This window comes from Suillus paluster, assembly GCF_016628075.1.
Source record: "Suillus paluster strain FC165 chromosome Unknown EDB91scaffold_6, whole genome shotgun sequence".
In the NCBI taxonomy this organism is placed as follows: domain Eukaryota; kingdom Fungi; phylum Basidiomycota; class Agaricomycetes; order Boletales; family Suillaceae; genus Suillus; species Suillus paluster.
The window spans coordinates 1118862-1140521 of record NW_024537566.1 but is presented as its reverse complement, the minus strand read 5'-3'; the positions used below and the strand labels follow the sequence as shown (position 1 = coordinate 1140521).

The window sequence follows — 21660 nt, the reverse complement described above, 5'->3', positions numbered from 1 at the left end:
CCAGATCCGGAGGTACGGGATATGACACAGCTCTACCTTAGGGTAGTCTAAACTCTGTTCCATTTCTACTCTGGACAAGTCCAGAGTAGCCTTGCTCTGTTCTCCCCTAACCTTCCGGAGTTCCGCCGAACTCCCCCCACGTCTGACCTCTGGACTTCCCTGGACTTCCGTCAGACTTCCCCTCTGCCTCTCGGAAATTAAAGGGCACGTACTCGGGTAAGGGGCGCAGCACATGAGCTGAAGCCGAAGCCCTTTGAGTAACCTTCCCCTTGACCATGACCTTAATAGAACCAGTGCATAACTTGTGCTACAGTTGACACAAAGCTTCCTAGTCTTGTGGCAGGTCTTTCCTGAGGTCATGGCCAACTCTCCTAGATAGCAGCTTGCTTGTTTATCTCATCAAATTCTATCATTTCCATTTTCATCTCAACATCTCAAAATAAGCTGTTGACCACTTATTTTTTGAATGAGTTCATGACCTGTGCTATAGTCAACATGCACCCAGCCTTTTCTAATGCCATGGTCAGCTGTCCCAGTGTTGTGGCAAGCTGTCCTAATGTTGCAGCGAACTTTCCTAGTGTTGCGGCGCGCCACAACCTCCGTTATGGGGGCATAACGGACGGTTAAGATTATTAGGAGTCTGATAAAACATCAAATATCTTTATTTCCTGTTCTGCTCTATTCCGTAGCTCATACGCGCAGACAAAGTCACTCCATGCTGCCAACCTGCCCTTGATGCTCTGTCCGGCCTCTCGCCTTCAGCTCTTCCTGCCGTTGCTCTACTTCATCTTGCACGCGTTCAATCGACTTGAAATACTTCACCGTTTTGACGTGCAGCTCTGGGGGGTGGTTCCGTAATTTTCGTTCATTCAGAATGAGGAGACAACGGGTGGACAAGAAGGGTGGGATGTGAGGTGACCAAAGTAGAGCATTCGGAAGGCATGTGTCAACCAAAGGTCAGTCATATCTTTCATCGGGACGACAGCACGCACCAGCAGTAGCATCTTCATCGACTACAATCAACGCCCAAGGATGGAGCTGCAACGCCGAGAGTGTCCACTAAATTCAGAGTCGCATCAATGTGCGTTCCTGCAAAGTACTATAAAAGGGCCTGCTTACAAGGTGGTTGACGCCGTCCTCTGTGTATGCACGAGTGAGTATACACCGCAGAGAAATAACCAGTGAATGAGCCCAAAGAGAAACACCCATGATCATGCCTGAAACCATGACCCACCAATTGCCTTGCTAAGAGCCAAGCTCTTCCTCTGGCCCGTGACCACAACCACGACTTCCCTTGCTTCGAGCACAGTTGCAACACCGACTGTAAGAGCCATGCGGGGGACAGCGGCAACATTGTTGTTAAAGAAGCGGGCGTTAGCGAGGATGGTATCGTAAGCGAGTGTCTTGATGCGGGTTCGGGATGCGAGGGACGAGCCTGTGATGGAAAGGGGATTATTCAACTGATGAAAGCAAGAAGAAAACGGTAGAGAAGACACAATCGATTCAACGTCAAAGGGACAGAGGAAAGTGAGGTGGCGAAAGGGACGAGACATACCAGGCTCATTAAATGCGATATGACCATCCTCTCCGATACCACCCAGGAAGAGCTCGATACCGCCATATTGCTTGATGCGGGACTCGTATGCGTTACATTCAGCGATCAAATCCTCAGCGTTCCCATCCAGTATATTCACTTGAGAAGGGGGAATATCGACTGCATACATAGAATTAGCTCTGGCTACACCAGCGAGAGTGACTAGAATGAACGGACCATGGGAGAAAAACTCGCGGAACATGAATGTGTGATAGGACTCGGAGTGGTCGCGAGGAAGGCCGACATACTCGTCCATGTTAAAGGTGACGACGTGCTTGAATCTGGAATCATGAACAGATGAATGCACTTGAGCACCTTGAGAATGTTCAGAACTCACGACAAGCTGCCCTCCTTGACTTTGTTAATAAGGGCCTTGTAAGTTGGGATAGGGGAAGAGCCGGTTGGGAGGCCGAGCACGAAAGGTTTGGCAGCGGTCGGGGCATACTCGTTAATGCTAGAAGAAAGGAATGAGCCATAGCAAAGAAATATGGATATGGAAATACCGTTTGGCGATGTAATTGGCGACGTAGTCGCCGACAGCGGCAGGGTCGTCGCGGATGATAAGACCTGCAGAGACGTCAGCATATCGAAGATGAATACAATAGACGTGAGCGGACGCATTGCAATCTACGGTGCTGGTGGTACAATGAGGGAGAATGAACTGGGCAGGAGGCACAGGAGGTCAGTTCAAGGCGTCTGGAGCTGGATATCTAGTATGGATTCCAACCTGAATTAGTCAAATGATATCAGATGTTTTTATCCTACGCGTGCCCGCGATGCTCTGGACCATGGGCTCCCATATGCTCCGGAGATTAGGTGAATCTGGATAGATTCCTTTGCATCTGTAGCATTGATAGTCCAGTGGCAGAATCCGCTGGCAGTGTGTTTCATGGTCCGAGCCTGTTATCCATGTGCTCAAACCTCGATATAGATCACATGTCCAGGCGGCCATATAGAACGTGTTTCCGACCACAACGGACTCATCGATAAGCACAATTATTAACGCCCGCCACACCTTCTGAATCTTGCCAGTAAATACTACAAGTGCCGCTCCTCACCGCACACTTTCAAAATTCTTGGTTACAGACGAAACTTTAGCAGGAGCCTAAGGAACGAGGAACAAGGCGCACGACAGCCTTTCGCCGCAGCTTCTCAGCCCTGAATTGCCAATGGCCATATCCTCTCAGCTTCCGTAAAGCGAGTGTATTTGTATGATACAGCGCCTTTTCATATGGTGCCAGGTAGTACCACTTCTATCTAGGTGTCGTAATTTTGAAGTATATTATCCGCCCACATATTAAACATTCATAGCGCTCAAGAGTTCTCAAAGAAGATGTCGGGTTCTAGCGCACTGATGCCGTGTGCTGCCATCTACGTGGACCTCAACACGTCATGCATCATGCACGTCACCAGGACGCTCTTTGCAGGTCAAAGTCTTCTTATGTATGTGTAATACAGACATGCGTCGTGTCACTCGTCCACTGGAGCTCGAGGTTTCGGCATAGACACACGTGTCGCTCGCCCATGGGGGTTTGAGGTTTTAAATAGTTGGTCAGATTGAGACACATGTGTCGTGTTAGCGCTCGCCCACACGTCAAGGTTTACTCTCCAAGCACGTCAGGATTCTATCATACATTTCGTGAGTTCTTTCCCGGTTTATGCTGTTGGCGACGGTGTGGATATTCATATGTATATGTGATAGTGCTCAGTCCCAGGCCTGGCGCCTCTTCATCATTCTGCACACCAGTCCCTTCTTTGCATAGCATTCGCACAGAAAACGAGTACTTGGTCTGTATACTTTGCTAGTTTATCTCTCCAAACACCTGGTAGTACTTGGTGGTATGAATCATTCGCATTGGCTCATAATAACGAAGTTTGCTTATCTACACTGTCATACATCGTTCCCGCAACATATACTGCAGAGCCTATATCCCCGTCCATCTTCTCACAAGGGCCAGCGTACACCTTATCACCAGTTTCCCACCGGTGGGGTTGTCATATCTGGTTATCATATTCATCTCTGTGCTCTGATCACTGCCCATGGCTTTAAGTCGGAGACTCGAGCACTGTCAGAGTAAGGGGCGAGGAAACTGCATTTGGCATGTCTGAGATGCAAACAGTCACATCTTGGAGCACATCTCGGAGCCCATGATACGGCACACAGAACTCGGGCTGACTTGAACGTTTTTTTTCTCCATCAAGAGGTCAAGGAAAATTCCATGGTAGCATTGTTGTGAGTATACAACTACGATCGGGGAGGGTCTACAGATGAAGCAGAGAAAATGTTCAAGTCTACTACGTGGAAAATCTTGCAACGGCGAGCGCAGTCCCTATCGACGACAGCAGATTGACCTGTCGAACAGTCAGCAAGAAGACAGTGGAGAACGATATTAGATTACCTGATTGTTTGTCAATAAATTGAGTCCGCTGATAACTTTGACAGTGTCTTTCCGCCCGCGATCAGTGGGCTCAGAATGGCCAGTAAGAATGACCTTTTTATCGACTGAGTAACGTGTGCGCTGTAGGGTCGCTCCGAGGAACGAATCCAGCTAGTGTTGTCGCGTCAATATATGGCGTGCTTCCAATATGGGTTTATTCTTACCAAGCTCCCGCCAGCACCTGCTACACCACCCCAGAATACGAGTGACGGAAGGATAGTCATCCAACTGCCTCTGCAGTGTGCATTCTCAATGATCAGTGAGATGAACATTGTTACACCCACGGCCAAACCACCAAATAAGCTAGCAAGTGTTCCGCCGAGTGAGACACCACCGTTTGTACCGGGTGGAACAGTTTTCAGCGTCGTGATAAGGATCGGCGGGCGGGAAGAGAGAATACCGAGTTCTGACGCGAGAGTATCCCCCAGGCAGCAGGCAAAGTGACTGGTGGAATGGTATTTGCAGGTCAGTGAACAAGACGCATCATGCAGAATGGCAGGACTTACCCGAGCGTCACAAACATCACCGCACGGCTCAATCCACTTGATACCGTTGAGTCCAATGGACACCATTGACCATCGTTGTATGCTACGCTCTCGACCGATAGGGGTCCTGAGTGAGTGTATGAGTTAACTACTAGACTCCACGGGAACGTATCAGGCGCAAAGACAAGACACCATAATCCACTTGCGAGAAATGCGGTGAATGAGTTGCAGAGGACTTGTACACCGGATCGGTAGCCAGCCTCTTGATAGTCATCTTCAAGCTGAGCTTTCCGCTTCTTGCCGTCTGGTTATGGGTTAAAAGACATGCCAGTGGAATGGCTCATCGGATTGGCACTTACACTTGGTGGCTCTGGACCCGATTAAGTAGAACGCAAAGAGGGTGACCCCAATGGTCCGCACAGGCACTGCAAGCATGCTGAAGCCAACCACGAAAGCTGTGATGGCGCCGGAAAAAGAGAGTGACCTCGAGCGCAGTCCATGTCCACTGAGCAAAGCGGCGATGACCAGCGGAATCAAAGGGATTGCCATGATAGAGGTCGTCCGAGTAATACGCGGCTTACACCAACTTGCCAAGTCCATATTGTAGTTTTACGTAAAATGCTCATCTTCGCCACCTCTTCCATTGAATGTAAGTTCTGAAGCTCGGTTGGAATCAAGCAGGAGCTTTGATACATAAGTTCATGATACGTATGTTAAATCGCTAGATATGTAACATTTTGGTTAAGGCATACGATGGTCGTCGATAGAGGGGGAAAACATGAAAGCAGACATGGGTACCAATCTCGATAATGGAACATAGATCATGATAAAGATGGTGACAGGCGGAAGTATGTAACATGAGATCTGGAAGTCAAAAACCAGGCCAACATAGGGTATCTAGAGGACATTAGAGCATGCGTGACATGAAGGCTTACGAATCCTAGCACAAGCAATCAGTTAACTTTGAGTTATTCATATTGATATCGCAGAGACAATGGATTTGGATCCTACACTCAGCCAGAGATGCGTCGCCTACACAACTGGAGAGGTAGCAGATACGCCGTTCACCTGGCTCAACGCAGCGTCTGCCTTTTGAAGGTCGTGCTCACTGAGGCTTTTGAATGCCCCACCGCCAGGAGTGCTTGCCCCAGACATCACGGATGACGCGCGCGAGCGCACTTTCATGACGAGAGGGCTGAGAGCAGGAATGCATAAGTAGGACGCCAATAGGCAAGAAATAACGATGAACGCTTACAAGGGGTATTCATCCTCGTCATCTTCCCCTGTGCGAGACCAATGGCCCCTGTAATCACTGGTCTCCAAACGTTGCATCTACGGCGCAATTATTACAGTCTAACTCGCTTCAGAAAAAATGATGCCCACCTCCTCTGTAAGCGTTCCCATGTCGCCTGGTGTCGCGAGTCCCGAGATTCTCAGCCTCGGGCTAGCTTGGACAGAAAGCGGGAACTCTCCGAAACCCCAGTCCACTTCTTCCCCGTTGTCCTCGTCAGCGCCAATGAATGCATCAGGGTACGCCCTCCGAAGCGCAAGCATTCGGGCCTTCTCGTACTCAAGGCCCAGGTTCTTCCAGTCTAGAAGTGGCGAAAGTCGCTCGACGCGATTTCGCTGATTGATCCGCTGGCGGCGCGTTTTGCTGACGAAGTTAAACATCGAGCTCGCGAGCGCGTCGACGCTGTCGTCAATGGAGGTGGTGCGTCGGTCGATAATGTAGATGCCCTCGTCAGAGGGACTATGAATTGAATCCGCCATAAAGCACCCGAATCCGGAGAGGTTTGTTGTCACGCTAGGGATACCCATCTACTCGAATGAGTTCAAATCGCACAAGACAAATGATACACAACATACCACGGTGCACTCCGCGGGGGTGTATCCCCACGGCTCGTAGTAACTCGGAAATACACCCAGATGGCAACCTCGCACGAATTCCTCGTAGTCGAGACCCAGGATGGGGTTATTTGAGTTCAAAAATTCGGGGTGAAACACGACCTTGACGCGGTCTCCCGGTGTATTAAAGAGACGTACGCGACGTAGCTGGTTGAGGATCGGGTCGTTCGCGTCGTCTGCCACATTGTGTGTAACAATCGGAGGAAGTGTGTGTCGCTTGAGTGCGAAAATGCGCCGTTTCAAGAGGACTTGGTCCTCTGCGCTTAGCAGGTCCTCTGGCGCTACCACGGTGCGACCCTCGCCATGGAACCGCGCGGCATGCTCGAACAGCCGTGCGCCAACACGAGCTTGTACCTCAGTAACGGTATCGCGCAGCTGCTTCATGACCGCTTGACCTTTGAGAGCCTCAATGGTATAGCTATTGGTAGTAGCGGGCATGATGATGAACGCGACGACTGTGGTCTTGCTCCCACTCTGCTGGAGGCGGTGATTGAGACGAGCAAGGGACTCGATGAACATATCGACGCCCTTGTTGCGGTACTCATACCGACCGGCTGTGAACATCTAGTGCGACGCGATTAGTTGAAGAATATACAGAGCGGCACGACGTACATAGATGGTGTTGTCGAGATCGAAATCGTAGTGACCATAGAAATGCCCACGAACGAACTCATTGATTTTCTCCTTGGAAGTCGCATGCAGATTCTGGAATTCATGCATTGCCTGGAACTTGACTACGTTCAAGCCGTTTGGAAGGACACCATCTGGTTTTCTCTTCAAGAGATGCTCACTCTCCCATGCGGTAATTCCACTGACAGTCGTAAACACATCGGCGCAGTGTGCAGCGGCGCGTTCGATGCAGTAGCGGTGGTATATGCCACGCTTGCCAGCTTCGTGGTCGACGTCAAAGTAGGCAAGGTTATTGTAGAAGTCGACACTTCCAGCACAGAGATAGCGACCGAGCAAGGTTGCGTGTGTGGTAAAAACGGTGGTGACATCAATGTGGCGTTTTCGAGCGAGGGGGATGGCGAGTCCTGCCTGCCATTCGTGGAAGTGTGCAACTACAGCTGTATGAGCTTTGTGTGCAACATACTGCGTAGTACTAGTAAGCAGAGATTCAATCAGTTGAAGCAGATTCAGCGCGTACCTCGCCGAGAAACCATGCCACAAGATAACCAAAGACAATGGTCTCGTTTGTCTCGTGGTCATTGGGGGGGGAGGGAATGCCTGCAAGATTCCAAAGATCGGCCTTCCACTCGTCAAGACGGTGATATTGGCTGCCCGTATCGAAGAGCAGGACTCGGGGAGCACCCTCTATGAGCCATCGTCCATAGAGACATTTCACACCTTGTGCTCTCATGGACTCGAGTGTAGCGACTAAAGCGGGGTCAGTTGGCTCCTGGGATTCAACCTCCATTGGAGCTGTCTTGTAAACGAGGGGCCCAATGAGGGTGTAGCGGTCACCATAAGTCTGGACAGTCACGGGGACCTTGGTCTTGATGACTGTGTATATGCCTCCAACTTTATTAGCAACCTCCCATGCACACTCAAAGAGCATTGGGTTCCGGACATCACGCTTCAAAGTATCGTCAGGCATGGCGATGGTGAGCGATGACGCGGCATCTGCGGGGATGGAGCTGGTCATGATATTCAATGGGTAATTCCAAAGTTGAGCAAATGATTTTAAGCCCGCGTGATTGGACTGACCTCATACCCACGTGACTTGCACGTGACCCTTATCAACTTTCAAAGTGGAGCCGGAAGAAGACTGATATGATATGATCTGCTAATTAGAGTCATCGACCTACATTTTTTTACTACTGTTTCCCTAAGGCGCACCGTGCATCCGTAACTTCTTCTATCATGTCCAGCTCATTTGATCTCCACATTCAGACAACTATCTCCCCCCACAACGGTCAAGCATATCATGTAGAAACATATCCTGCTTCTGGCGATCTAAACCGCACTCTCGAAAGTGCAGTACAGTCACAGAAAGAGTGGATCAAGACAACGCTGGACGAACGCATCGCGAAGGGTCGCAAATTCATTGTCCGTGCATTCTTGATCAACTCGTGCTTGCGGAGCTAATACATAGTACATGGAACCCTCTAGGAGAAATTCTCTGCCCTTGCTAATCGAGAAGCACCGGCAACATACGATCATGGACCGCTTGGACATCACACCCTCGCTGAAGAGTTATGCCATCAGATGGGCAGGTACATACATCTACGCGTAGAAACATAGCGAATGTACTGATTCAGGGCGTACATATAGGCCTGCTGATCAGTGTTGGGGGGAGTTCAGAGGATTTTTACAGCGCGCAACCTACATGGTTGACATTGCTGAATCGTGTCTCTCAGACGTGACCTTTTCAGATAATCAACCTGGTGCCAGTCGCCTCATAAAGCGCGTTCCACTCGGTGTTATTTTTGTCATCGCACCATGGAAGTGAGTATCATTTGATCCTGAATGTACTCAACACTTACTTGTTCCAGCTATCCCTATCTTGTCATGATCAATTCTGTACTTCCTGCGCTCATCGCCGGAAACGCCGTTATTCTGAAGCCTTCTCCCCAAACGCCTCTGACAGCCGTACGGTTCAAAGAAGCTTTGGATGATGCCGGATTTCCAGCCGATCTCATACAAGTGGTGCATCTCTCACTGCCTCTTACTCAATATGTCGTACAGCATAAACTAGTCGATTTTGTCGTGTTCACAGGCAGTGTGGCAGGAGGAAAAGCGATTGAAACGGCGGCCGTTGCTGCTGGCGGATTCAAAGGTGTTGGTTTGGAGGTGCCGTTTTCATCCGTCGTTGGAAGCACTGAATGAGAATCGCTAAGTCAAATTACAGCTCGGAGGAAAAGACCCGGCATATGTTCGTGGAGATGCGGACCTGAAAGATGCAGTGATACAGCTAGTTGATGGTAAGTCCGTAAAATCCTCATCTGCGCTGTGTTCTTACCTTTGTACGTAGGTGCAATGTACAATTCCGGGCAGAGTTGCTGTGCAGTCGAGGTAAAAAAAATTCCTTGCAACATCGAAGTACGACTTTACCTGAGCTGAACAGCGGATCTATGTTCACGAGTCCGTGTACGACAACTTCGTAGATGAATATGTCCTCGAAGCCAAGGCAAGTCGTGACTCCTGTGGAATGCCTTGGTGTAACTGGAACGCAAGTCCAGAAACTCGTATTGGGTGATCCTGCGAACAAGCAAACAACCCTCGGTCCTGTGATTAGCATCGCCAGTGCGGAGAAAATTCGCACCCAGATTTCTAGCGCAGGCAAGTGATATCCGTTCCATGCATTGTAGTACTTCTGGCTGATCAATACTGTAGTGCAAACGGGCGCGAAAGCCCTCATACCCGAAACCCTGTATCCAAAGGCAGAACCGTGAGTCAATGTTTGTGCCACAGACATGAATATTCAGCATTTCCAGGGGCACTGCATTTGTTGCACCCCAAGTCCTGGTCGATGTGAATCACAGTGAGTTTGTTGTGGCATTATATCTTTTGATACTGTCCTAAGGTTCCAACAACAGCGATGGACGTCATGAAGGTCAATTCCCCCTCTGTTAGGGAAAGCCGTGTCTAATGTTGACGCAGGAAGAAACATTCGGGCCGGTCGTTGGCATCCAAAAGGTGATTCTTAGTCTTGTCTTTGAAGATCGGCAATGACCTTCAGCAGGTTTCATCTGATGCGCAAGCGATTGAGCTCATGAACGACTCAGAATACGGCCTTACCGCTTCCATCTGGACCAAGTCATTGGATGACTTTAGCACCCTTGCAGACCAGGTGCAAGCTGGAACAGTCTTTCTCAATAGGTGCGGATTTCCTCATCCAACTCACGAGGATACCACATTGACTCGTGTACTTTAAGGTGCGATTCCCTCGACCCAGCTTTGGCCTGGACGGGGATTAAGAACAGTGGACGTGGCGTCAGTCTGAGCAAATTCGGTACGTGCGCATTGCCAATCTCCTGTTGTGACCACTCATGTAGTCACAGGATACGACCAACTCACGAGGGCGAAATCCATCAATATGCGCATCAACACAGCTTGATCTAATGGTGGGATGATATCAATATCAGTTGGAGTGTGCTACTAAGATATGTAGCCACACAACGAGGCGGAAGTAGATTATCAGAAGTCGCAAATACACCAATTCCCGGAGCAGTCATGTATTCTGAATGCCTGTAGACATTGTCAGTTATGAGTTGATGCGCATGATAGATTCAAAAGAATGGTAGATCAGGACCCTCAAGCGTAAAAAGAGGGCCAGGGAAATTATCTCCAACGTGCAGACACACTCGGTCTGGTGCACAGCAATACAATCATCACAATCAAAAGTCAGAAAAGGTAGGGAAACTCACAGAGGTCGTCAACATTTCAACCACGAAACTTTGAAGTATGAAGTTTGGGACAAGAGACACCATGCCATCGATTCAATTTTTATGAACTTCAAGGCTGCTGACGTAAGACATTCGCACACTATGGATAGGCGCATGTGATGATAATCTTCATCTGCCGTCGGCCAAGTTTCGACCCGAAAGGTAGTGGAAAACCATATATGACATTACCCCTCCCAGATAAAATAACCATGCATGTAAGGAGAAGTGACAAGTCGCCGTCCTACTACAGAGGAAATTCAAATCAAGACGTGATGATTTTCTTAGTCAGTAGCTTCACAATTCAACAGAAGTAAACAACCTTTGAATTGAAATTGCCGATCAAACTGAGTTTCAGTCGCGATCGCGTCCATTGGTCACATTCAAAATGCTGGAACGACTATATAATGGCGATTTCCTCCACATCTTTCTTTTTGTTCCATCTCCATCATGCGAATTAATATGACTGCGACTGCGGGCACCTCGGTATCGCACTCCAACCTCTTAGCACTCTATCATGTCCTTTGGCAACAGCAAGACCACTCTGTCGTGAAGCGACGATTAAAATGGGATTCCATAAATCTGGAGGATCAAGAACAGTTCGTTTGTTTCCTTTCTATGGAGCTTGGAATGATACTCAGGATCTGAAACAGGGTGCACCCATTCACCTTCAATGCCATCGAACCTGGAAAAACTTGCACAGAGCCACTTCCATACCCTGTATCACAGGTCGCTAGCAGGCTTCTCGCACATCTGATCACCTCGATAGATTCCTTTACTGCCAAGGAGATTGCCGACAATCGGAGGACACGAAAGAGGCTGGCGAGATGTTCTATCGTCAGGCTGTGGTGGCACTCATGTCCAGATTCGGAGGGACCTTCGAGCTCGGACATCCTTATGCGCAAGGGCATTACAAACCGGCACATGAAGACCTTGTGCCGGCCGAGAACTGCCCACCAATCCTCCACTCCCCAAAACATCCACTTGTGCATCCAGGCATCATCCTTGATGCCAGCATGTTGATGACGCGCGGATCTCCACGCCCAGTCTCTCCTCTTGGTCTTCTCTTCCTGCTAGATGTTGTACTAGGCAGCCCACACGAGCAGTCGCGCACCCCTCGCAGTTCATCTTTGCCACGCAGCCTACCAAAACCCTCTTTCAGCTCAGTGGGAAGGAAAGACCACAGCACTTTCCTTGTTCTTCTGAATGCCACACATCAAGCCATACATCTGCAGCTGCGTGATACAGATCATGACGACTATGTCCACCCTTCAAGCGACCCCTATGAGCAGTGGGGTTCCCTTACAAGTCTCCGGGGAAAAACTCACCCAGCCTCTCGCGGCGCCTTGCGAACTCGCTAGCACACCTCATCCCAAGGTCCTGACACAACTGAATCGAACCGCATGGTCCAGGACCATATGACATCAGAAATTCGGTGCGCGATTATGCGGAACTCGGGAGTGCGGTTACTTAGAAACGTGACGGGCGAGCGGTTGACCACTATGAGGACCCCGACTAAGGATGATGAAGGCTAACAGAGATGGGAAGAGGTGCCGACGAGAGCAGAAATCAAGTACTTCCTTACAGATGTGCAAATACTCGTGGTTAGTGCTCTAATATCTGTATCGGATTTGCCTCATCCTGGTGGTTAAAATTCACGTATCCGTTTTGCTGACCCCGTCAATCATATAATTTTAATGTACGACGCGTATGAATTTAGTAGTACAGTATGAATTGATGTGAATGTTGCGGATGGAATATACATGCACGTATCTAGACCCGGAATCAGAATCGGTTGCGCTTGAGTCTTGACTGCTTTATCATTGCGTCCGCCGGCACGCCCCTGTGAGATATCCGTCAGTCCTCAATACAAACATGCAATAGGTTGAACGGGTTGAGGATGCGGAAAATTTTGTAGCAGACAAGGATGGAAACGAGAACGAAGAAAATAGAACTCACTTCCGTCCTTTAATTCTCGGCTCTTCGTCCACATCCATTGCGTCTGCCAACTCGACGCCACGCATGGTATTCCCACCACTCATCAACGGCCCTCGCTTTTTCGTGTCCTTCTGACGCTCAGATATGTCTTTGAGAGTAGCATTATAAACCCTATCGTGTTCTTCATTATCCACAGAAACAGCTGCACTGTAAGAAGCGATCTGCGTGAGTTTATTGTCTAATGCAGAAAGGACTGAAGCAGTTGTCGAAGCCCTAGAAACAATATGATTATGCGGGACGATAGGAGATAGAAGAAAACACACCATGTCTTCAGCGCTGCAAGCACTGCCTCTGCCTTTCCAGGCTCGAGGTCGCGTCCCATCGTGTACTCAATCTCAAGTTGCTGCTCCTTCTGGTCGAGCTTCCCGCGGAGGATGTCGAGATATATCGCATCTATTATGAGATCCTCGAGGTCGCGGATGGTGGGCATCTGTAGCTCTTGAAGGAGAAGGGAGTATGGGAGGATCTGTAATGGTAGTGTTAGCGGACCAACTGGTGAGGCATGCCTGAACGTACGCGTCTGTTGGCAGCAAGCGATACGATGGACAGATGTTTGAGCTTGGTTATTTGAGCTTGGTTTAGCTGAGGCAGCGAGTCCTTGTTTGCTGTATGATATTGATAGTCAGAACGGATTAAATGGATCGGGTATAATATGATCCACAGACCAAGGTAATCTCTATACGTCCGATACGAGAATAGCTGCAGCAGCAAAAAGAAAGGCGCATGCTGCTCACTGTTCGCTAGCTTGTGTACGGGATGCAGATAAGAAGCAACAAACAGAGGATGATACAACATGACATACCTCCTGAATGTTAGGGAGCTGAATGAGCTCGGCAAAGACGAATACGCCTTGGGCTGAGGTGGCGTCCTGAATAAGTTTTGCTGCTGCTGCGCCCTTGGCTGACTTTGAGATGAGAAGGAATGGCTCGAGTTTTGCAGCAAAGTTTGTTCCCAACTCCATTTCAGCGTCCACTGAATGTCTTCAGACCAGCAATTAATGATTTCACTCGTTATTGGACTCCCCGTGAGAAAATATGCTAAACGTAACCTAGCAATACCAGCCGATAGCTACAGCCTACAGTGATGCAGCTACATATTTTGAATTATCCTTGGTATAGGTGATCGTACCTGGGTTCCCTCAGGAAGTTGCAGGGTTCGAGCAAAGCGTCCGTAAGAACCCTCGCGCACCACAAACTGACCATCTTTAGTCTCTGTGCTCTGCTGCGATTCACCCGAGATGGTAAGGTGGTCATTATGCACGTCAACGTTGACCTGGCCTGGCTTCATGCCAGGCAGTTCGAACCTCGCCATGATCTGGTTGTCTTTTGTCTCAATGAGGTCCATCCTGTATACTCAAAGATGAGCGTGGGCAGTTGTTCCCGCAGCATCACGCACTTGGGGCGGAACTTCGTGAGACGAGACTTGTCGGTCAAGGAAGACTCGGTCAAGGCAGTGGAAGGGCGGAAGCGTGAAGTAAACGCATCGTCAAACAGACGATCGAATTCGGTGAATGGGTCATACAGAGAGCGTGTGAGGGCCATGCTATCGAGAAAGACTTAAGTGTGATGATGAGTGCGACAAGAACGATGGTTCGCTGCCTCGCGCGCATGAGGAGCGTCTTATATGTCGCCCCTAAAAGCCCTTGACGCCTAGGCGTTGCTCCTATCGCTTGCTGGGCTATTCCCCATGGATTGTGCCGGCCAAGCCGATCACCCATTTTCAACCTTATCGAAAACGTTTCATACAGTAGCCTGCTATCAGCCCGATCTAATTTCATGCCAAAGCTCACGACTAAATCACAGATTCGGAAAAAGTTGATGGATGGGGTAGGCGGATGACTCTAGTCTAGAAAAAGAAGTTAGGAAGAAAAGAAAGCTACAGCTTTACACACCAACCTTGCGAGTTCATAATTTCGAGACGTTTGGTCGAGTCAAGAAAGGAGGCGGTTTTTACTCCATCGTTTTGTGATGGACCAGCTTCCCAATTCTTGACGATTTTCCCAAGAGCGGTGGCGTACTAGTGGTGTCGAGAGCGTTTGGAACGGTTTAGTCCAGCGATATTTACACTGCTACGTGTCGCAACAACAGTCCAGCTATATCTGAGTTCAGTGCCGCCAGGTTAGGATAAGCAAGCAGAGAAGCAGACAAAGTAGAAAGTTGTAACCGTCGACTTGGTGGCAGTGTCTGAACGATTGTATACATGGTCGAGTCTGGCCTCCGAGACTCAGTGTAAGCCAGAGGAAAAGGCATAAATTGAACAGGGCCTTGTTCTTTCCCAACAGTGATCAGCTGCAATGACATTCTCGACCTCGAGTCGTATTTTTCTTGTCGAACCAATACGGATGCGGAGCAGCGCAAGTTCCATTGAAAGCTGGCACATGCGATTAAGATCGTGAGTAATGATATGTACACATGAACAATAAGTTATGATCGAGAGATATTCTGGTATTGCAGACTTGAACTTTCGTACTCTGTCAAAAAAAGCCTACTGCGTTCATTCACCATAAACCTTCGGCCGACATCAGCATACAATTACAAGGAAAAGGTGGAGAAACGCACGTCAGCAGCTCATTGACATAATCCCTCACCAGTCCGACGCTCTCCGCGTCCATCGTAGAACTGGCGACCATCTGCGGTAAACTCACTAAGTCGAACAACCCATCAGTTGACGGAGTACTTCATGTAGATAAGATCCTACCAAGCATCCTAAGCAGATGTTCTGCTCCGTATATAGAGCTCATATCTTTCTCCAGGCCAACCAGCACCTTGGGACCCGTGACATACTGCTTGCGCATCTCGGCGTACTGTGGCCGCTCGAAGCGGTAGAGAAGGTTTGCGCCGAGTGAACGGTCAAAGTAGACTTGCAGCCCAGAAATTATGGTTGGGAGGACAAGTTCAGGCTCGCGAAGGCTGGAAGATAGGATGGCACATGAGTCAGATGTTGGGATGCTCGATAGAGGAGCTGACGCGGTGTTTTTCCCAAGCCCCATCACATAGTCTTTGAACTCCTGAAGGATGTCAACGACCGTGGGGCTCCGTGGTACGGTTACCAGCTTTCGGGTCATCAACATCAAATCAATGCTCAAAAACGACACCATCCTACCTGACTATTCTTTGTGATGGCCTCCCAGTCGTCCACAAGCAGCACCTTCAGAACCTCTGGAACGTTAAGTTTCATCTCCGGCTTCTTGCTGCTATCATCCTTTTATAAAACTAGCGTCAGCACCACATAGAACACACCAAGAGAAAAATAGTATAAAAAGCAAACGCACCTCCTCTCTCCCTCTCTTTGTTCCTCTGCCATCCTTGCGCCCAAGCCCGCCGCCGCGCGAGGAGCTACCATCCTTCATCGCGCCCCCGCCATGTGCCTTCCCCTTTGTGGACGACGCCGAGGTGGATGCAGCTGCGCTTGCCTGCGCCATCAGTGCTTTTTGCAACTGCACGTTTGTGTCATTGAACTTGAGCAGTCGGGTGATGGGCACCCATTCATCCCATCTAGCCAACTGTCAGTGAGCAATAAAATGACCCACAAATAAAGAACAACGCACGTCTGCTTCCACCCCTTATAGTGCACGAAGAAATGCGGGCCGACTGTAGGGAGCTTAGTGTTGGTTTCGTCCCACGTCTCTGCTTTTAGTATCTTAGCCTCATAGACGAGGGGCCCATGGTAGCATAAGACGCGCTCGCCGACTGCGAATGATAAAGACATTCGCTGTGTGTTTTGATGGTTTGAACTTTGAAAGGTCGGGTGTTTATGTAAGATGTCCCGCTCTTAGCTCTACATCATTCTACCATATACTCTTAGCTTCCAGAGAATTTGCACATTCGTCGACATAAGTAATCACTAAGCAGTAAATGGTACGGCATAGTATTGCAGTGATTCAGTGATCTAAAGCATGACATAGCAGGGACGACAGCAGGCAGTAAAGCATGAGGCACTCATAGAAACCGAACAACATAAGGAATAAAAAGGACTTTCAAGCACAGAAAGTCCGTCTCCACATCACCCAAGGAACTACGCAGCGCAGAAGCATTATAGCCTCGAAGTAGGCCTCCTGGTATGAAGCAGGGACGAACATGGGCAACATGAAAATTCTACGAGGAAATTTTTCAGCAAAAGACGTCCTGATGGAAACGGCCAGGCCATATTGAAACGAACCTAGGCTCGCCGAACAATCGCCGTCGGCTACTTGGAGCAAAGCCTGACCAGTATCAGGTCGGCGTCACCACAAGTGCCTCAAACGAGGACAACGTAACAGCGGCTGCATGTGATCGAAGGGTTTCGTCATGCCAATTCATGAGTGCTCGCCACGTGTTCTGCTCAAAGGTCTGATCAACAAATAAATGAACATGTTGATTGACCGCTCGGGTTCATAAAGCGGGAATGGACTCACGGCTAGCATAGGATCACCCCCGTCTTCATTCCCCGTTATCGTCGCGCATTACACGCTTCGCAAAATCTCTTCGTAGTCCGCGTTTGGGACAGGGTCCAATCATACACATCATCATACTCTATCTTCAGTTTCTTCGCCAGCCCTCTAAACAAATCTCGCAGTCCCTCGTAGTCCGGGAGGTCCTCGAACTCAAGCCCTCTTGCATAGTTAAAGAAAATTTCGAACTCCACAGGAAGGCCCACACTGAGGACCGATAAAGCCTCGAGTTTCTTGTCTCGGATAGCGTCCCATGTCTCAGCTACGGTAGCGCCTTTGATTTTCCGCCATGGTAACGTGCCCCGCAGGAAGTAAATCAGCATGTAAGCAAGAGATTCTAAATCGTCACGCCGAGAACACTCTTTGCCAAGTCATGAGGTCAACTATGACAATTTTGACATCATATCACAACTCACCGATGCCGTTGTGCGCATTGATAGATGCAAAGAGGGATGTACCCACGCCATGATGGTCGTCCTGTCGATACGGGATATGGGCGCTCGTCTTTGGGTCTCGGAATTTTTTAGCGAGCCCAAAATCGATCACATTGACCAAATGTGCTGCACGGTCTGTCCCCATCACAAAGTTGGCAGGTTTGACGTCGCAGTGAACAAAATCACGTGAGTGGACAAACTCTAGACGCGATAGCTGGGTTGTTGGGAACGCGTCAGGCATGCTGGCGGAAAAACGCGGGAAAAGGAAAGTCCGACACAGCTTGGCATCATGGAAGGATGCTCGTGACGTCAACATGCAGATACAGGACACGTAGCAGTAGATGGAACATATGCCACACTTGAGGCGATACCGCAGATGAAGAAGAAGACTCACCAACTGATCCGCAAGTAGAAGCACGGTCTTCATGGTGAAGTGACGATTGCACATCTTGAATAGGTCCTCGAGGGATGGTCCCAACAAGTCGATCACCATAACGTTGTAATCGCCGTGCCTTCCTGACCACATGATCCATGGTACGCCAGGGCCACCCATGAGGGTCTTGTAGACCTTGGACTCCTGCTTGAGGGGACTATTGCGTGCGATAGCTGGTTCTAATTTGATTGCGACCTCCTTTCCCGCGACGGTATGAACTCCAAGAAATACTGAGCCTATTCGAACATGATATAGGCGTCAGGAGACCAGTGGCAAATGTGTAGAGATAATGAGAGTTACCACATCCTCCGATAGCGATTTCCTCCTCAAGTCTGTACTTTCCACCGAACATGAAATCCATGATAACTTGCTGCAAAAAAGACTAAGCTCGATGACGTCTAGAACGATGAACAAGATAATTGGCACCTCAAAGCTATCCTCAAGCTGCCCTTATATACCAGAGACGATTGTGGGGCAGAGAGACCTGTAAGTGGCGTATTCTGATTCAATTGAAAGTTCGAATTGTGGATGCTTATGTCAGCTGGCATGACGGCAGCAACCTCCACGGTCTTTCCCGAAATGGAAATCACGAGACCGTGTCGCGACGCGTCACGCTCCCTGTCCTGCACTCTCCTTTTTAGACTCGATGTGCAGAGCATCCATGAGGCTTAAGCGTTACACCAGCACACTTTGGCGTGGTTCAGCTCTCTTAATGTTGTCTTCACGCTGTATGCACAATGCTGCTAATATGATCCTGCATGAATCCCTATGGCAATTAATCACCGCCTTCCATGTGAGAAAGCAGTACGTCTTTCTTCTTTCGCTGATGGCGCGTATTTACGGTGACGCCACTCTACAAGAACTAGAAGGATTGAATTTGTAGGTATGGAAGGGTGCCGTCTGGGCTGACGCCACACCTCCGCTTCTTGCAGGCTGGGCTGCTCTTCGCCGACCTAGAAGCCGGGCATACAACGGCTCTCCACGGCGATGCCGTGCTTTTTCCTCGATCTGCTTGTCATATTTCTGGACTCCAACAGGATAGTAGCGTCTGCGCAGCAGAGCTCCAGTGTCCCAAAGAGGCTCATCTGTCGGCCCTTTCGAGACACTAGCACGCGCACTAACATAACTGGCTTGAACAACGACGAGCAAAGCCGTCTCAAAGCATTTGGTACCCGATCCAATCATACAGGTACTTTAATCTTTGGAGTGGCTCTGACAAAAGCGAGCAGCTGCTTCGTCCTCGAAGGGCTACATACAGTGATTTTGGTGGGTGGTCATACTAACGAGGCGGGACATGCCACATCGTACTTACTGCTTATTCTTAACCTAGTCCAGCAGAAGATCGCAAATAATGGAAGCTCGTATTTTTGGCGGGACCGATAATTGCAGCTTTTTTACCCCGTGGTAATGCGTGAACTTCGGACCAGTCTCGATATATGATACCGCTTCCCTGTAAATGTACTCCACGTGGATCCTTGAATACAGGACGGTGCGATTGGCATTGAAATGTTCTCTAAGCGGAGTGAACTTGGGATACATCGGTGAATAGAATGAAATAAACGGGCAAGTAGCTTTTAGAGGTAAGCTCATATCGGTGCTGCCCGGTAGTGCGAATGGATTTGACGGATTAACGGATTATATGCATGGGTGTCGACAATGTCAATATTGAATTGGGCAGTCGATGCTAGTAGCATATGTGCAGTTCCGTCATCGAGAGGTAAAAGGTCTCCTGTGATATAGCGTCGAACTGTTGGAGTTGCACAGGGACCGAGATCCACTGGGTTTAATGCTAGATAATCAACTCGTCCCAAGTATTGTTAACAACCTGAGAATCAGGTAAGAAAATAAGTACAATTCCTGCACAACAACGTACCTACCAGGGCTGACTTAGTCAGTTGCCGGCTGGTCTTATCGTTCTACCAAAAAAAGAAAAGAAAAAGTAGCTCATGTCATATGGCAAACTCGACACTGGAAAACCCTAAATTTCGGTAGTCCAGAGCGATCCACAAAAATTGATGTACATACCTCTCGTAAACCTCGTTCCAGCCCATTACCACTACATTGATTCCAGAGTTGCACCAGGTCCAATGCGGGAAGGTCACCATGTTCAACTACTCGCGACTATACACACTACTCCACTATCAAGAATTAATCGGGCCTTCAAAAGGCACCGTGTCTCATTGCAAGTGTAGCCGTGATCATGATTGCGAGGCCTGCAGGTGGGCATGGAGCTGAACGTCACAGTTATTAAGAATGCAAACGTTCACTGCCATGATGTCTTATGAGTTTTATGCCACATCGCAGCCGGTAGACCTGACTACATGACTGTTTCCAGTCAAAAAGCGCCGTGGTTAATGCGGAGCGTGATTCCACACACACGGTATCGCACTCGATATGCAATGCTGAGACGCTAGAAGGACGTGACACCAAGTGATATCAATTTGATAAGGGAGTCCCTGCACAAGAAATCCAATCACGCTTACCGCAGGAAAACGCCGGGTTGCGTAACTTTCGAATGCAAGGGTGACAATAGCCCAGAAGTCATTCACATTTAGCTCCCTTGACAAATTATTGTGGACTAGTTACATGACGGTGTCGCATGAGATAAGTAGAGAGGGTGTAGTGGCTACTTCTCGAATTGCTCCTTTACGAACTGTTTGATAAGAGTCGTGATTTCTCGTTTCACGGAGAGAGGCACGCTTGCTAAGGGATGACGAAGATAGTCAGTAATACTGGCGAATGATCGAGTGAAGATTGGCACTTTGCGCATGCAATGACAATTCCCGCAGAATCGTCTGAAGGGAAACCGGATCCATAGTCCTACCGTTCTCTGTTTGGTCACATGTTGATTTGAGATTAGACACCAAAAAACAACAGCAGGACAGACATACATACCTTTGGCACGGTGCAGAAGATCATCTGTCCATCCGCTTTCAGATAACTTAGAGGACATGAGATGTAATATTCTGGGTTGAGGAATATTCAGTAGTTATGAAAGATATTGAGCAGACACATACCGATCCCACTCTCCACTCTCAATCATTCGACGGTGAACTTCTGTATAAAGCGTATCAATCTCGGAGGTCGATTTAGACATGACAGTTCCTCAATGCCTGCTGTTTCAATCGAGTGTGGTTTCGACCATGAGCACCAAACCCAAGTGAAGGGATTTAACTGTCACTGGAAATCGCAGCGCGCGCTTGAGGACTTCAGATGCGAACTCCTTTGCTACGACTGGTGCAATTTGTGCAACGTTTCAATCCCAAGCATGAAACAAGGTGTGTGTCGTGCGAACTGCGAGAAGAGACGCGCAAGCGCCACTTGGTCTTGACGCGAAAGTAAAATCAAAGTCACGTGAGGGAACGCGTTGTATTGTGCTTTCGTCCTCAACACCGCGCGCATTCTTCTCTCACCGTTCATCTCGTTGTTCATCCTTCTTTCTTTCGTTTGAGTCGTCGAGGTATTTTACTGACTCAGACATATACGGTCAAAATACATTCACATTAGCTTGTCAGCACTGTAACTACAAGCCATAGAAAAATACAGCACACAAGCTCAA

The 21660-nt window shown here is 48.9% G+C and overlaps 10 protein-coding genes across 10 annotated transcripts; 2 read left to right on the top strand and 8 right to left on the bottom strand.

Annotated features, from left to right (window-relative positions):
• Window positions 1-580: 580 nt before the first annotated feature.
• On the bottom strand, window positions 581-2371 carry EDB91DRAFT_1108636 (uncharacterized protein). The gene is made up of 8 exons (XM_041317569.1): window positions 2212-2371; window positions 2098-2161; window positions 1932-2048; window positions 1772-1875; window positions 1235-1714; window positions 1120-1139; window positions 993-1059; window positions 581-839 (listed from the first exon to the last, which is right to left on the bottom strand). Exons 1-8 carry the CDS (start codon window positions 2213-2215, stop codon window positions 709-711), a joined length of 987 nt encoding a protein of 328 aa, XP_041181958.1. The 5' UTR covers window positions 2216-2371; the 3' UTR covers window positions 581-708.
• Window positions 2372-3787: 1416 nt separating this feature from the next.
• EDB91DRAFT_1108620 (integral membrane protein DUF92-domain-containing protein) lies at window positions 3788-5120 on the bottom strand (the record flags this gene model as incomplete). The annotated part of the gene is made up of 5 exons (XM_041317568.1): window positions 3788-3946; window positions 3994-4143; window positions 4197-4476; window positions 4539-4821; window positions 4877-5120. 5 exons carry the CDS (start codon window positions 5115-5117, stop codon window positions 3890-3892), a joined length of 1011 nt encoding a protein of 336 aa, XP_041181957.1. The 3' UTR covers window positions 3788-3889.
• Window positions 5121-8085, bottom strand: EDB91DRAFT_1108617 (glycogen synthase). The gene is given in 7 exon segments (XM_041317567.1): window positions 5121-5188; window positions 5199-5712; window positions 5773-5849; window positions 5901-6335; window positions 6384-6986; window positions 7035-7514; window positions 7570-8085. 6 exon segments carry the CDS (start codon window positions 8065-8067, stop codon window positions 5550-5552), a joined length of 2256 nt encoding a protein of 751 aa, XP_041181956.1. The 5' UTR covers window positions 8068-8085; the 3' UTR covers window positions 5121-5188; window positions 5199-5549.
• A 147-nt stretch (window positions 8086-8232) lies between these two features.
• On the top strand, window positions 8233-10835 carry EDB91DRAFT_1108606 (Aldehyde/histidinol dehydrogenase). The gene is made up of 16 exons (XM_041317566.1): window positions 8233-8471; window positions 8535-8638; window positions 8697-8870; window positions 8918-9215; window positions 9274-9346; window positions 9397-9437; window positions 9490-9552; window positions 9605-9704; window positions 9759-9813; window positions 9860-9906; window positions 9962-9978; window positions 10026-10061; window positions 10108-10244; window positions 10301-10377; window positions 10427-10615; window positions 10795-10835. The coding sequence occupies exons 1-15, from the start codon at window positions 8286-8288 to the stop codon at window positions 10480-10482; spliced, it is 1464 nt and encodes a 487-aa protein (XP_041181955.1). The 5' UTR covers window positions 8233-8285; the 3' UTR covers window positions 10483-10615; window positions 10795-10835.
• A 318-nt stretch (window positions 10836-11153) lies between these two features.
• EDB91DRAFT_700007 (uncharacterized protein) lies at window positions 11154-12659 on the top strand. Its single transcript, XM_041328143.1, has 3 exons — window positions 11154-11406; window positions 11461-11527; window positions 11577-12659. The coding sequence occupies exons 2-3, from the start codon at window positions 11481-11483 to the stop codon at window positions 12166-12168; spliced, it is 639 nt and encodes a 212-aa protein (XP_041181954.1). The 5' UTR covers window positions 11154-11406; window positions 11461-11480; the 3' UTR covers window positions 12169-12659.
• Window positions 12660-12762: 103 nt separating this feature from the next.
• Window positions 12763-13766, bottom strand: EDB91DRAFT_1046050 (uncharacterized protein; the record flags this gene model as incomplete). The annotated part of the gene is made up of 5 exons (XM_041313229.1): window positions 12763-13018; window positions 13069-13271; window positions 13322-13410; window positions 13471-13549; window positions 13608-13766. 5 exons carry the CDS (start codon window positions 13764-13766, stop codon window positions 12763-12765), a joined length of 786 nt encoding a protein of 261 aa, XP_041181953.1.
• A 16-nt stretch (window positions 13767-13782) lies between these two features.
• Window positions 13783-14517, bottom strand: EDB91DRAFT_1108598 (small heat shock protein). The gene is made up of 2 exons (XM_041317565.1): window positions 14201-14517; window positions 13783-14150 (listed from the first exon to the last, which is right to left on the bottom strand). The coding sequence occupies exons 1-2, from the start codon at window positions 14344-14346 to the stop codon at window positions 13895-13897; spliced, it is 402 nt and encodes a 133-aa protein (XP_041181952.1). The 5' UTR covers window positions 14347-14517; the 3' UTR covers window positions 13783-13894.
• Window positions 14518-15143: 626 nt separating this feature from the next.
• Window positions 15144-16549, bottom strand: EDB91DRAFT_1196693 (MRG-domain-containing protein). Its single transcript, XM_041320597.1, has 6 exons — window positions 16353-16549; window positions 16077-16299; window positions 15908-16006; window positions 15503-15857; window positions 15364-15448; window positions 15144-15313 (listed from the first exon to the last, which is right to left on the bottom strand). Exons 1-6 carry the CDS (start codon window positions 16511-16513, stop codon window positions 15229-15231), a joined length of 1008 nt encoding a protein of 335 aa, XP_041181951.1. The 5' UTR covers window positions 16514-16549; the 3' UTR covers window positions 15144-15228.
• Window positions 16550-17233: 684 nt separating this feature from the next.
• EDB91DRAFT_1078643 (kinase-like domain-containing protein) lies at window positions 17234-18462 on the bottom strand (the record flags this gene model as incomplete). Its single annotated transcript, XM_041315049.1, has 4 exons — window positions 17234-17595; window positions 17651-17948; window positions 18063-18337; window positions 18402-18462. 4 exons carry the CDS (start codon window positions 18460-18462, stop codon window positions 17234-17236), a joined length of 996 nt encoding a protein of 331 aa, XP_041181950.1.
• A 2103-nt stretch (window positions 18463-20565) lies between these two features.
• EDB91DRAFT_1108574 (uncharacterized protein) lies at window positions 20566-21413 on the bottom strand. Its single transcript, XM_041317564.1, has 4 exons — window positions 21119-21413; window positions 20997-21067; window positions 20863-20931; window positions 20566-20804 (listed from the first exon to the last, which is right to left on the bottom strand). The coding sequence occupies exons 1-4, from the start codon at window positions 21196-21198 to the stop codon at window positions 20728-20730; spliced, it is 297 nt and encodes a 98-aa protein (XP_041181949.1). The 5' UTR covers window positions 21199-21413; the 3' UTR covers window positions 20566-20727.
• Between the last annotated feature and the right edge of the window lie 247 nt (window positions 21414-21660).